The sequence below is a fragment of the Magnolia sinica genome, chromosome 19 (assembly GCF_029962835.1).
Source record: "Magnolia sinica isolate HGM2019 chromosome 19, MsV1, whole genome shotgun sequence".
Taxonomy (NCBI): domain Eukaryota; kingdom Viridiplantae; phylum Streptophyta; class Magnoliopsida; order Magnoliales; family Magnoliaceae; genus Magnolia; species Magnolia sinica.
Genome location: NC_080591.1, coordinates 1,064,709 through 1,080,445, shown reverse-complemented (window position 1 = coordinate 1,080,445; position 15,737 = coordinate 1,064,709). Strand labels below are relative to the sequence as shown.

The 15,737-nt window shown below is 40.0% G+C and overlaps 1 protein-coding gene across 4 annotated transcripts in view; it reads left to right on the top strand.

Annotated features, from left to right (window-relative positions):
- Window positions 1–6,145: 6,145 nt before the first annotated feature.
- The window catches only part of LOC131234852 (probable jasmonic acid carboxyl methyltransferase 2), a 28,705-nt gene continuing 19,113 nt past the window's right edge, over window positions 6,146–15,737 (top strand). For 3 of the 4 annotated variants that reach the window (XM_058231835.1, XM_058231834.1, XM_058231833.1), the window contains exons 1-3: window positions 6,146–6,303; window positions 6,717–7,121; window positions 11,585–11,857. In XM_058231835.1, coding sequence (XP_058087818.1) covers window positions 6,229–6,303; window positions 6,717–7,121; window positions 11,585–11,857 — 753 coding nt within the window. In that variant the 5' untranslated portion in view covers window positions 6,146–6,228. Of the gene's footprint in view, window positions 6,304–6,334; window positions 6,541–6,716; window positions 7,122–11,584; window positions 11,858–15,737 lie in introns of those variants that run through there. The other variant, XM_058231836.1, reaches the window with a different exon arrangement.

Genomic DNA, 15,737 nt, shown 5'->3' with positions numbered 1-15,737 from the left:
GATAATTTTGAGTGTTTACCATATATACAGTGCCCATATACATTTATATCAAAATTTTTAAAAGTATGAATTAAACAATGATCAAGTAGTACCTTCATACCGTGCTCGCTCATGTAGCCCAGGTGTGCATGCTACAAACGAGCCGATGTGAAGTTTACTACAGTCACTGCGGCCCCATACGATTTAACGCTACCAATCAACCTGTAGAGGTTTTCGCTTGTGTGCCTTCATTATAGTGATTACCATTTTAGAAACTTTTATAACACCATCGTGGTTAGAAAACTCGCATCTAAGAGCATTAAGTGCTCCTAGAGATATTAGATTCTTCTTTAAATCTGATATCTCTAAATCTGGAACGTGTTTCACATTTGTCAATGTGCGCTCCATCCCATTGAACATTCATATGCGAATCGAACCAATCCCAACCATATTACAGGCATGATCATTGCCCATAAGTATCAGGCTACATCATACTCGTTGTACGTAGTGAACCAATTTTACTAAGGACATATGTGATACAATCCCCTAATATCCAAAATACGCTCATTTTGCAAGTGTCCAACCTTGGACATGGACAATACATTGCAACCACTGATCGGCTCGTTGGATTCCATTGAATTGGCCTCTTTGGGAAAAGTATATGATTTCTCATATTTCCGCATTTTAGGGTTTGTGCAATCCCTTTTCATATGACCCATTATACCACAATTCCAACACTCCAACTTCCCTTTGCCGTTCGACTTGGACCTTGATCACGATTTTTGTTTCTCTTGCTTAGACGTTCTTCCCCTTGCAATCAGTGCATTCGTAGATGTACCTTCCTCACCGTTCTTCCTTCTCAATTGCTTCAATTAAAGCGATGAGATAATAGTGTCTTGGTGAAATGTATTGCTACCATGACACAAAGTATCCACTAGATTCTTATAGAAATCTAGAAGGGGTGTCAACAACATTGGAGCTTTATCTTCTTTGTCGATCTTCACCTCCGCGTTCATCAGTTTGTTGAAGGCATTAATGTGCTAATTGAGATTCAATTTTTTCGCCATCTTAAGAATATGCAGTTGTCTCTTCAGATATAAGTGATTAGAGAGCGATTTCGTCATATAGATGCTTTCCAACCTTGCCCATAAGCTTAGACAATTGTTTCATTGATCACACTATATAGGACACCATCGGCCAAGTACAATTGAATTGTGCTTATCGCCTTTTGATTTAAGTCTTCCCAATCCTCTTCTATAGTTTTAAGGCATCTCACTTTGCCAAGGAGTGCCTGCTGCAGTCCTTGTTGAATCAAGAAGGCTTTCATCTTAAACCTCCACAATTCAAAGTTATTATTTCCTGTAACTTTTTTTTGTTTTGTATTTAACATTTGATCCCTTAGAAGCCATGTCTCATATTTGATTTAAAAGTTCAATGTAATAACTTACGCTCTAATACCACTTGTTGTACGCAACTACCACACATTAGGCGCGGAAGCAACCTTATAACGATTCAAACACGCAATAGAGGAACAAAAAATACGAGTAATCACATATAACACAACGATTTACATGAAAAAACCCTTTTGTGAAAAAAACTATGGCACCAAGCAACAAAACAATCCACTATTAACAAAGAATTACAAGAGACAAGCGACTTACAGATTTTCAAAACCCTAGAAAACTCTTTAGTACTCCCATGTTCATTCCTATTTACTAATCCTACATTGCACCCATTTATATAAGGCTACATATAAAATTAGAAACAAAACGTGCACTTGTGTGGAAGTTACTTAAATTGTCAATCGAACCTTCAATCAATCGACATCGATCGAGCATCCATCAATTGACCATCGCCTTAATGTTCGATCAATCGAATATACTCAAAAGTGTCCACAGAGCAAATATGTATTTTTCAAATAATCTCAATTGATCGAGATTTGATATTCGATCAATCGAATATGTCCAAAGCTGTCTAAAGAACTAATTGGGACATTCAGGATTTTCTAGATTCGATTGAGACTAGTATCTATCATTTGAAATCCCCTGTTTTTCACCAGATTGAAGGCACCGATTTTTTCTATTCATTCACTTGATATGATCTTTCTACTTCACACCATTGGTGTAAAAGCTTGAAAGAAAGGAAGAAGAATAGAAAAAAAGAGGATGGATTGCAATTATATTGCTCCAGTTTTATGTGGGTCCCACCTGCGTACATACACGTGGGGCCATGATTTTGTAATCCAGGTCGATGATCCAACGAATCCCACTCATGGGTAGGAGCGGGTGAGACCCCAAGATCTTCAAGATTGGATCAGATGATCCTAAGTCTTCCATCTTTGGTGCTTTTACCATATAATGTTGATAGCTCTATATTTGTTTTGTCCCTCCTACGAGAGAGTTTTGGGGGCAGTCGCCATCTTAGGTGGGAGACCGTAGATCAGCGGTCTGCATCATCAAATCACGGCCCCCATATGTACGTGAGTGGGGCTGGCCTCATCAAATTGCTAAGGCAAACCAACTACAGCCTCATCACAAATTCCAGCTAGCATGGGAGATGGGTGCGGTATCGAAGCCATCCACCAGTTGGGTCTGACCTTGAAGATGTTCTCATCTGAAAATCAGGCTGTTACATTCAGCAGGTGGGCCATGATGTTAGAAACACGTGGGCGGCTTAGAAAACTTACATCCAAGTTCTCTTCAGCTGTACGTACATTTGTTAGGGTCAGAAAATCTATATCATGGGGTCCCCCTGATGATGGGACGGTGTTCGAACTGTGTGGATATTTTTCTGCACGTTATCACCCCAAATCGCAATTTGGGGAAGGGCCAAACAGGCCAAAAACATGAAAAATAGGATGAGATGAATGGTGGAGTCTACTCTAGTCTCGACAGCTAGCATTTTAAATAGAAGCACGTGCTTTGGGATGGCTGTCTTTTTCTAGTATGTAACATATCCCTAAAGGCTGTAACCCAAGTTGTTGGTACGTCTCTTTCCATATACCCCCTTTAGTTATGATTGAGTGATCTGGATCACCCAAACAGTGGGCCTTGTCGATAGGACGGTCGTTGGGTTCAGCTGAGGTTTGTCCAAGCCCGCCCCTCCAGCCCATGGCCATGATGGGCCAACAGAAACAGCCCTGAGTCCGAATCTGGCCACCCACTTTTATGCAAGATCTGGGCTGTTCATTAGTGTTCCCACCGTGCATGGCATATAAAATAAAAAATCCTTGAAATCCTAAATGGGCTGGGGTGGGTTTTGGTCCACGTAGATAGCTCTCCATGTAGATAATCCTGGTCTAATTAATACACGGCTTAAAATAAAAGCCCGTATGAGCCCATGGGCCTAATCTTTCAATTACAACCCACCCCGTAAGATGGACAGGCTAGTCCATTGACGTCCCTACTTTGTCGTGGAGAGTCCAACCAGAGCCAGAGCCAGAGACAGATCATATTAAGGTCAGTTATCCCAGGCTTGATACTGGGCTGATTGAAGTTGAACCGTACAATTAAGGGCCTGACAGGCCTCATTTATTAGGCCCGACATACTGCCCTTGAATTTCCAGACGCGAACCTGGCGGATAACTCAACTTTCTTGAATTTTCAGGACCGAGCCAGGACCATGGGCTCATTGTCATGCCTAAAACCCATCTCTTGTTAGAGGGCCGAATGGACTTTCTCGGCCCACTTACAACCCAACCAAGGAGAATGAGACGATTTTAGGTGTATATCCTCGCAACATCCTTCATGATTGCATGATTGTGTATATCTGCACGTGCGGCCCGCCATGTGAATGGACACGTCTAGTCTCTGGACCAGGTGCATCCAAATGGTGGGTCCACCAGTTGTTCTTAGTTTTGCTGGTCTCCATTGCTTATTTATTTATTTATTTATTTTATCTTTCCGGGTTTGGCTTGCTTAGAGCTAATAAAGATTTGTGATTTTATTGCAAAATTCCTGTGTAATCCATATTTTACCAAATATGCCACCACCGGTTGGAAATTACCTGGGGATGTTTTTGAGTGACACAGTTACAAAAATACTCTTATTTAATTTTTTCTTTAAAATTATTAAAACTCAAGACTTGTGTAGCCCACATGGTATGTGTATAGCCTCCAACCGGTTAAACATATTCACCACACTATGGTGATAACATGAAGAAAACATCGCGTCAATTAGATAATCAGATGGGCTACACTTAGAATTAGGATATTTTGAATGCTGTACATTATTTTTTTATAGATTAACTCACCTTATAATTGGATCCATCGTATTTTTAATTTATCTAATAATAATGTTAGCATGTATTTGTTGGATACGTTGGATGTTAGATGCATACTACATGGGCACTGCAACTTACGGTTTTGCAGTTTCCCTCCTAATAAGCACCACCGAGGTGCTATTTGGTAAAATCCAATTCTTTGAGTAATTTTGCTGTAAAAATCCCCAAGGCTTGTTTGAATTTTCAATTACAAAGGCACAGGGCACTTGTAATTGTGTGGTGATGTCACTTATATGTAACTCAAATGATGATTTTGTTGCATGGTTTGTTTTACCCATAAATTATCTTAAAGTGATAGTTTTATAATGTAACAATATAATTATGACAATTATCTTACTAATTTCTTTTACAAGTGTATTTGACTTTGAATTTATGAATCACTCTTAAATAAACACTTAAAAATTATAATAATATCTCATTTACTTGGCATTTTATAGGAAATTGGAGGACCCGAATGGATACTGACAGGTTGAGTAGGAGTCCGCTACTGACGTAGCATCACCTAGTTCTATCGGCCCCACTATGATGTATGTGTTATATCCACACTGTCCATCCATTTTGAGATATCATTTTAGAGCAAGAGCCAAAGAATGAGGCAAATAAAAAGCTGTAATGGACGCCACCACAGAAAAAGGTGGGGAGAGGGATTCCCACCGTTGAAACTATCCTAAGGCCCGCCATAATGTTTATTTGAAATCCAACCTATTCAAAAGTTAAAAAAGACATGAAATAAGGGAAAATACAAATATCAGCTTGATCTAAAGCGTTTGTAGCCTTTAGAAGTTTTTAACGGTGGGCGACAATGTCCCCAGTACTGTTTTCTGTGCTGGGGTCCACTGGAGCTCCGGATTTAAGTCATTCTTTGGATCTTGCCCTAAAATGATCTCTCAAAATGGATGGAAGGCGTGTATACAAAACATACATCATGATGGGGCCACGGAACTTGGTGACGTCACTTCATCAGCTAATCCGCGCCCGAAATTGGAAGACCAAACTGGCCTAAAAGAAATTTCTATCGTCTTCTTAGCAAAAAAGTACTAAAGGTTTTTCCCACAATAAATCAATCTTTACTGGTGAGCCATGGTTTTATGATCCAGACCATTAATTTGATTGGCCTCATCATGGTTGGGAAATCTCCTTCACAGGAAGATCTTGCCTTTTTGAGTTGTCTCGTCATCAGATGAACGGTTTGTAAATGTACTCGGGTGCAAGATCAGGTAGGGCCACTCTTATGAAGAAATAATAAATTGTTTAAAAAGACCTGTCACCAGACTCACCACTCCACATTTTCATCCAATGGTCTGTTACAGCTAAAACACCTGAGCTCCGTGGAGCCCAATAACTGTATACGTGAAATCCACCCCTACCATAAGGTGTGGAAAAAAATCATACATCACGGTGGGCCCCACATATCCATTGAAGTCTTGGATAAAGCACTAAAGCAGTCATGAAGGGCTTGGATGCAATATAATCACATGACCCTAGAATGATTTTGACGGTGGAGGTTTCTAGTCCCAAGTTTGCCTACGGTGTAGCCCACTTGAGGTTTCGATCAGTATGATTTTCGGCATTTACTCCTACAATGCGCCGACTTAGATGATGGGCAGATTGGATGCCACGTGTACATTATTATGGGCCTCGCAGGAAGGAGATGACAGGTGTCGCTATAACGGGGAAAATCGTCCCTGACCATTACTCCCATAAAAGAGTAAAAAAGTTACATTCACGATCACGACAACAAAAAAAGGGGTCTGATAAGTGGATCACAGCAACCATGCGTGCGTGGCTTACAACCGTCGAAATGCAATTGGACGGTGGCGAGTATGTAGTCGTATTGCCACGTTTGAATTGCACTTAAAGTCCTATATAATGGTGACTACTCACAAAAATATGAGTTTCCTTCAGTTAGACGGCTATAAGAGAATCTCGGCGAGATAGAGAGAGAGAGAGAGAGAGAGAGAGAGAGCCATGGAAGTGCAACAAGTTCTTCATATGACCGCTGGAGCTGGAGATACCAGCTATGTAAACAACTCATCACTGCAGGTCTCTCTCTCTCTCTCTCTCTCTCTCTCTCTCGGCATGTCAAAAGGTGGGCCTCGGCCTGGGGCAAAAATCGTAGCCCCATCTTATTCATCTTTTGGGTCTGAAAATCAGGCCCATGTCTCACCAGCAGGCTTGAAATTGGCTGGAGACTGATAAGTATCGTACCGGTCTCATCATGAAAGATACAACCACATCGGCCCAAAACAGCCCAGTAAAGGGCTATAACAGGCCGTATCGGTACTGAATGATACGATTCCTCCGGTACTCTCTTTTAAACCTTGGTATCATCCGAAACTAGTTCATATCGTATCGCCTGATACGAATACGAACCAGTTTTGTATAAGCCCAACACGCTGCCCTTAAACGAATTTTCAATCCTTGACCCCAAGTTCATCTTTCTTCTGCTTGTGTAGAGAACAGCAATCGACAAGGCGAAGCCGATCGTTATAAATGCTATACTAGATCTTTTCAAAGCCGCCTCACCGGAGATGTTGAGTATAGCAGACCTAGGCTGCTCTTCTGGGCCCAATACCTTGTTGGTCATCTCTGAGATCATCAATGCCATTGACGGGCGATGTCGTGATATAGGCCGTTCATCGCCCGAATTCCGAGTGTTCCTAAACGACCTCTACAGCAATGATTTCAACACCCTTTTCAGGTCCTTGCCTAGCTTCCATGAGAAACTCAGGAAAGAGAGGGGGAATGGTTTCAGACCATGTTACTTGGCAGGCGTGCCAGGATCCTTCTATGGGAGGCTATTTCCAGACAGTAGCTTGCATTTTATTCATTCTGCTGCTAGCCTGCATTGGCTATTTCAGGTCAGTATTTTCATTACCAATTTACTAAGACAAATGGGCCCACTTACAATATGGTGGGCCATGGATAGGTTGGGTGACCACAGATATTCAATCAAGGGCATCCATTTTGTAGGTTCTTGATCAGATGGCTTTGATCACCTGGCCATGTGAAATGCATGGTCAGCCTCTCCTATCCAACGGTTGTTGGTGATCGATCATAGATTGGTCTACCCAGTCCCACACTTAAGAATTCATACTGGATCAGCGATCTTGATGATCCTACAATCGTGACTAGGATATCAGACAAAGATAAGCTTGGATGATAACCAATCTATTTTGACCTTATCTTCTTCGTTGAATATGAGTAGCATGCTTTCCTGAGAAAATCTTTTGATACTCTCGCAAAGTGTGATGGATGATACGCATGCACTTAGAAATTGCGTACGTGGCATACCAGTAGTCAAATTAAACCCGTCCAAATTATTGTAGTCAGAATAAATTGTAACATAAACCAAAAACTAAACTCATTTGGTAACCTGAATATTGGATTAGTTTACATTTATTGGACGGTTGAAGATGAAAAATATCTAATAATACGATTTCTATAAAAAAGCGTCTAAAGCCTGAGTATCGTGTAACTCCTATTTTTTCTTTTGCTATCTGATCTTTTTGTTCTTCTCCTATAGGCAGATCATTTTGGACCGGTTTTGTCTGCATCACCTGTTTAATAGAGTTGCTTAAAACACCCAAGCTGTGGGGTCCACCATATTTTATATGTTAATCCGTTCCATCCATCAGGTGATCATAATCATTGTTTGAACTGTACGTAAGAAATATCATACTGATAACAAGCTCTGATGGGCCATACCAATAGGAAAAATGTAAAAATGCTTTTAAACCTCTAATTAAGTTCACGTCGTGTGGCCTGCCTGATGTCTGGATGAGGCTGATTTGGTATTTTCACTCTATATTAGTGAGTTATACCGGATTTACAGGTTTGATGAAAGATACACACCACGGTGGTCCCACAGGCAATCCAATGGTTGGCATCCCTTCCCCATTGTTCCCTGTGGTGTGGCCCTACCTGAAATGCGGCTCTGGCTGTATTTTATTTTATTTTTTTTTTAAATTTTTATTTTTATCTCAGGCCCTAGAATTGAAGGTGAAACCTGATGGACGGAGTTGATTTTACAGATACAACATGGTGGGCTACACAAGCTTCGGTGTTTACCTGTACACGAACCGAGCTAGCTCGGTTAGCTCCCTTGACTCGACTCGGAATAGCTTGATTTGACTCGGTTCGAAGATGAGTTCAAGTTGAGTCTAGCTATTTTTTGAGCTCGAAAATGAGCTCGAGCTGAGTTTAAGCAAGCCCCAGCTCGACTTGACTCGGATTGAACCCAGCTTGAATCAAACTCGGATCGGACTAGTTCGGTGACTCGGTTACTTTGATATTGATGTTGCTCACCAAGTGTTTGATGAAATGACCCAACGAAGTGTGGCTGGTGGCAAGGAATGTATGTATATGAAACCAATATCTTTTTTTTATTTTTTCTTGATTTTTATGTTGCTTAGAAAGCGTTTGATAAAATACCTGGTGCTGTCTTAAATACAATAAGATTTTGAAGGTGCACATTAGGTGTTTGTGAAAAGGCTGCACAGGTGAACTTGGCTTATCTTGGCTCGAACTCGGCTTGAACTGGCCCGAGCCGGCCAGTCAGACTTAAGGACCGAGCTGAGCCAAGTTCAAGCTGAGGTCAGCTAGTGGCTGAGCTGCATCGAGCTAAGGCCAGCTTTACTCGATGTACACCCCTATCAGTTTTCCCACTGCTAAAACCAGTGCCGTAGAGGATTCCGGACCCATCATTGTTGGGCCGCGAAATTGCATACCATAAATGTGGGCCATGTGAACTGGGTTCGCTCTGTATTGGCCAGTGACACAAATTTCGTTGATTTGACCATCTTAAACATCTCGTATGTGAGAGAGGAATGCTACTTCTATATGGCTAGGTATAAAGTAGCTGCACTCCTCTTTTTAGTTGACACGTGGCATTGTATTGTCTGAAGTCCAAAAGTTTTGGATATGCTCTGCCCAAAATCTTTTTAAAAGTAAAACTTTCTTCAAAGGTAAAATAAATGTATGTTTCCACGGGTATATTTTGCATGTGTCCGGATGCATTTGTAAAGTACAGGATTAAAAGAAATCAGGTGGGACTGGGAAGGCTAAATGGGTCATTATTATTTCTCACCATTATTTGGTTGTTGCCTTGAAACCATGTGAATTCATGTGAATTTCATGTAATTCTATAAGCTAAATAATAGAACAGCAGGTCAAAAGATAATGATAAAAATGCTATATCCATGCTATTAATCCATCATTTTAGTATATGAGTTCAAAAATAAAGTCAATCTAAAGCTCAAGTAAACCACACCACCATAGATCCTTACTCTTGCTCTGGTGGTAGAGTCTCAAGAGTTTCAACACCCGGTCAAGGGTTCAAGTATCCATAGGTAGTGAAATCCCACTGCGGCATGAGTGTGTGCGTGTGTAAAAATAAAAATAAAAATGTAGACCACACCACATTAAACAGTAGTTGACTTCAATTGTTGAAAGCTAAGACTCTCCTAAGGCTCATAATGATGTTTATTTGTCATCCAACCTGTTCATAAGGTCATACAATCATAGATAAAGGAAAAATTATACAAATTCAACTTATCCAAAACTTTTGCAACCTCTCCGTAGAGTTACCAATGGTAGGCGTTCAATTTCCACCGTTTATTGGGGTGTGGTTCACTTGAGCTTTGGATTTGCCTTGTTTTTGAGCTCATGCCCTAAAATATGTCAGCGGAACATGTGAAAAAAATGGATATGACATATACATTATGTTGCCCCCTACAATTTTGGACTCGAAATGTTTTTCAACCTCTATTTTGTGCTAAAATATTAGACTTATCAACATAAGCCTTGGAGTAAGAGTTGTAATTATAAGTGTAAGTAATGATGACTATTTTATTATGTATTTACATTATAATTTGAAAATTAGAACAAGCCCATAAAAAAGAAAATAGTTAAATATGCATTTTATACTTTTGACTGGCATAAATTTATGAACGGTTATTGAAATTGCTATTATTAGTAAGCTCTTGACAAAATAAAGTCATTTTGGGGATTAAATTTTAGTTTGAGTTCATACTTTAGTAGTTTTAGTAAATTTTGATTTTATTTGTTTTTAGTCTATCTTAGGATTTAAAAAGTCCAATCATAACTTAAAGAGGTTTTTTTTTTTTTCTTTTCTTTTATCAATTATTGAAGGGCCTCTTTGATTTGTTACATTCACCTGTAATTTGATCGAATATTGCATTTATTACTTATCCTGGTAAAATTTGTAGATGTAGAATTAAGATGTTGACATCTTTGGTAGGCATGCCTTGTTTTATGTGATAAAGCTCTTAGGTGAATCCATGGGAATAATGACTCTCACCATTGAAATCTACATAGGGCTCACACCATGATGTTTATTTGAGTTCCAACCTACTCAGGCGGGTGACACTGATATGAATGAAGGGAACTCACAAATATCAGCCCGATCCAAACTTCTGTAGTCCCGAGAGGTTTTCAACGGTTGATGTTCAATCCCAGCTATTTGCTACGGTGTGGCTTACTTGAGCTTTGGATTTGCCTCTTTTTTGGGCTAATGCCCTAAAATAATATGAAAAAAATAAATGAATGGGCAACATGGATATAACACATACATCATGGTGGAGCCACAGAGTTATGGCTAGAAAAGATAATGAGTTTCTCCTCTCTTTCAAATATGTAAAAAAAGTATAATTAGGTTTTTACCTCCAATTCAAATGAATTACAATGAATCAAAAAGGCCCTAAAAGCGTAGGTTAATTTAGATGTCGTTATTATTTTTAGTAAGTTTATGAATTAAAAGTACATGTATATATAAGCTATATCAAGTATGAATAAATCATTATTATCAATTTGATTCAAAGTGGTAAGTTTTTTTTTCTTGTGAATTTAAGGCTTATCATAGATAAAAAGATGATGATATTTACCTTTCCTTTTCTCCACATTCCATTCCATGTTATCTAGTGTTTACGTTGCAGGGGTTTTTCTTTGTTTGGGATATATGATAGCTGAGGTACTGCCCTTTTTGTGGTACCCATCTGAAGTTGTAAATCTTTTCGGCTGGCCAATAAAGGTCTTGGAGTGATCCCACCTTTCCTCCAAAAAAAAAAAAAAAAAGAAAAAGAAAAAAGAAAAAAAAGAAGAAGAACATTACAGAGGATTGTATGTATATAGTATTCTATTAAGATACCTAATTTATACACAAGAACATTACGTTTAGAATATGTGCATGCACAACTAATGTAAATCTAAGATATATAATCTCTATCCTATGCATAGCTGTATATCTTTCCTAACAATCTGCAGAGTCAAACAAGTTAATTTTCTCCCAAAAACCAAATGGCAGGTCCCTCCACTACTTGAGAGTGAAAATGGCATTACCTTAAACAAAGGGAACGTCTACATTGGGAAGTCGAGCCCTCCTCTGGTGTTTAAAGCTTACCTGGAGCAGTTCCAGAGGGATTTCTCTTTATTTCTCAGCTCTCGTTCTCGAGAAATGGTGGCTGGGGGACGGATGGTCCTGGCACTGTTGGGAAGGAGAAGTCATGATCCATATAGCGGAGAGTGTGGGGTCCACTGGGGCCTCCTAGCACAGTCGCTCAATGACATGGTCTCACAGGTACATAAATTCAAATTCCATCATAGCTCACCATCCTTCTCTCCGATGCGGATAAGAATCCTCTACAATACCTATTTTATGCTGTGTGTAAAACACTCAATTAGTCTATGGGTCCACCATGTAATATACATAAAGTCCATTCTATTTGTCACGTTCCATTCTCAATGTAAGATCTTGAGGCCAAAATTCGTTTATGGGCTACACCACAGAATAATGAGGATGTGGTGCCAAGCAATGGGCTTGTGTGGGGCAATCATAGTATGTATCTTTGATCGAACCTAATTCACCAAGATGAAGAGAAGATTAAAAAAAAAAATCAGCCTGATTATGAAAAACTTAAGTGGGTCACAACATGTGAACTTAGTGCTTTTTGGTAGTAGATTTTCACTGTCCCCATTAATTGTTGTCACCCATATAAGGTTTTTAATCTCCCTTATATTTTGTCCCTATGGTGAAAATAATGGTTCTCAGACGATGGATGGAGAGGATTTTACTTATGCTTTATGGTGTGCTCATGGAGCCCGGGTATTCTACGTGCAGTGTGAAATAGATATTGTAGATGATTTCTAGTATATAAATGCACACACACACGGACACCTACGTACACATGCTTTGCATGGGATGTGAATTGTTATTGGCAAAGGGGTTACAAGAATCTTGTGCAACTTAGACCAGAAATCGGATCCTTTATTTGCTACAAGCAAAAAATTCTGTTTTCTGCATGGTGATTGACCCACATCATCACTGACGTTAATCGTCAGCACTGCTACATTAAATGCAGTCTGTAATAATGTGGCCCAATTAAATTATAACAAGCAGGATTTTGGCAACCAGAGAATCTGAATTCCTTGGACATAGCCTAATAAAAAAGCAGCATGGGCAGGCGTTGGGATTGAAAGCAATAGTGAAAAGCAAAGATTTCTCTGGGTGAAATGATGATGCTTTTGCCTTTTTCACTGGAGCTCGACCTCTTGCACGCATAGGCATACAAGTGGGGCTGTACACGAACAGGGCTAGCCTGATTAACTGGCTCGACTCGGCCCGAAAAAGCTTGACTCGGCCCGACCTGGAACTGAGTTCGGGCCAAGTTCAGATAGGTTCCAGTTCGGCCCGAAACCCGACTCAACCTAGCCCGACTCGGCCTATATATATATATATCTGCCTAAATTCTTACCCAGTTACCCTAACCATTTGCAGCAATTCAGGCTGTCCAAATCGTGGGTCCCTTTGTAGATGGGGTAAAGTCCCAAAAATCTATGACAAAAGCCATTTCTAAAAATCAAGGCCGTTCAAGTTACCTGCCAAAGCTCTTCCCATGGAATAGTTGGAGCAGAGTCACAAAATCAAGACCGTCCAAATCGTGGGTCTGAAACTGGCCCGAACTCGCCCGATTACTGACCGGGCCGGGTTCGGGTTGGCTGGTGACTGGGCCAGGCCAGGTTGAGCCCAGTTCGACTCAGTTCGGCCCGCTGTACACCCCTACATACAAGGCATTTCACTTGGCAAGGTTAGGGGCAACCGAAGGTCATGTAACCCTTGTCCTTTTGCACATGACATTGAAGCATGGTGACTACTTGTGCTAGAGTGTAACCTTGATACTCTAGCTTCGTGATGGAATTGGCACGCACACACCAAGAAACTGCACACTTGTAGGTGATTTAGATTAACTATATATCCAAATTGCGGTTCCCAATCTAGAAGGCTTAACCATCCAGGCTGAGGCTTGTTATATCAACGGTTTAGGTCATTTGACCATGGCCCCACTTGTAGGAAAAAATGAAAATCTGAACGGTACTTTACGATCTTCGATTCCCATTCAATAGCACACGAGATCAAGATCTGTTTAGGTACTAAATTAACTTAAATTCAATATAGGGAATTGTTGAAGAGGCCAAAGTGACTTCATACAACATGCCATACTATACACCATCCGTTCAGGAACTAAAAGATGCGATCAAGGCAGATGGATCCTTCAATCTCGACCGTTTAGAAGTTCAAGAACTGAATTGGGATCCTACTGACGATGACAATGATCAAAATTTTGTGTTCGACGAATTCAAGACTGCGCAAAATGTTGCAAAGAGTGTAAGAGCCATCTCAGAGTCAATGCTTGTGAGTCACTTTGGAGAAGTGATAATTGAAGATCTGTTCCGGAGGTTCACATGCAAGGTTGCTGAGCACCTTTCAAAAGAGAAAACTAAACACCTTAATCTTGTCATTTCCATGACTAAGAAATGATTAGGATTTAGTTGTTCAGTTTATTTGGTTGTTAAGACAATTAGCACGTATCATACATTTTGTATACTTCCGGGTAATTGCACTTAAGAGAGGCATTTACTCCTTTCAAAATAACATTTCTAATTATTTTATTTTATTTTTATTTTTTTATTTTATTTTATAATTTTTTTATAGTTTTAGATTGGGACTGCATTTTATGTGTTGGTGTTGACAGACAAGATTGCAAGATATGTCTGATCTAGGCTGTTCAGTTGTGTATGGTCTAAGCCATTCATCCAGTGTGGCCACTGGAAATATATCGACCCTTGCATCATGTCTGTCCACACATCAGGGGGTGTTGTGCATGTGAATACTAGTTTTTTTTTTTTTTTCCGCTTCTACCTTTAGTCATATAATGCATTTGATACAATGGGGCCTATTTGGACAGTAGGCAAAGAAAAGAAAAATTATAATGGTTAACTAATGATTATTTCTTAAGATTTTTATGTGCATTACTGAAATATGGATTTCTTTTCCAGGGTTTTGTTTAAAATGTTATAAAGACCTTATAATGGTTACCTCGTGTCATATGTCATGAAAATCTAAGCATATTCATTAGCTAATGATTGCTTCTAGAAGCATCCTGGGACAGAAAAAGTTATCCATCTTAAAAAATAAAAATAAAAAATTCCCCCACTATCCAAAGAGAACTTAAAACATAACTGAAAAACCTATTTGATAAAGAAAAAAAAAAAAACACATTAGAAATTAATCGTCTTAGTGGATGTTTCATAGGTTTATTAAATCCCAATGGCATTTCTTAGTGAAAATCCACTTCATCAGAAGTGCACTCCTCAATGCTAGGCCCTAGGGCAAAAAATCAGCAAGATCCACAACAACTCAGATGGAGCATACTATAGGGCACGTTACGGATGGGATGCCAACAATAAGTATGTGTGAGGCCTATGGTGTCAATATTTCATCAAATCCATTCATAGGTGAGACTCACTAAGACGAAAGGAATGTACAAGGTGATCCATTATCGCCAAGTCTATTTATTCTGGCGATCGAGGTGCTTAGCAGAGGTTTCAAATCCTTAATGGCCATAGGAAAGTGCTCCGCCTACAAGTAAAAGCAAGGGTGTCCGGTGATTTCCCACATTCTTTTTGCGGATGACACACTCCTATTCACGAACGGAGGATTATCGTTGTTGCGAGCTGTGAAAAACTTCCTGGTAGAGTTCCAATCTATGTCGGGCCAGCGTGTAAATTTCGGAAAAAGCTCGTTTATGTGCTCTGACAAGCTTCCGTCATCTAGGATTAGAAGTATTGAGAGTTGCCTAGGAATTAAGATGGCCCCCTTTGCTCCCACCTATCTGGGTGTTCCGATTGCAAGGGGCAAGGTGAAGAGTGCAATCTTTTAGCCCCTGCTCAGCAAAATAGAGGCCACTGATTAGTGGCTGGAAGGCCAAATGCCTTTGGCAGGCCGGGAGAGCCACTCTCATTCGCCATGTTCTGTGCAACATCCCGGTGCATACGTTGGTCGCCTTGCAGGTCCCGGTCTATCTTCTTTCTTCTGAGGTTGGTCAGATGTCAATAGAAAGCTACATTGGTTAGTTGGAAGAGGATTTCCAAACCCATAAGCGAAGGTAGGTTGAGAATTC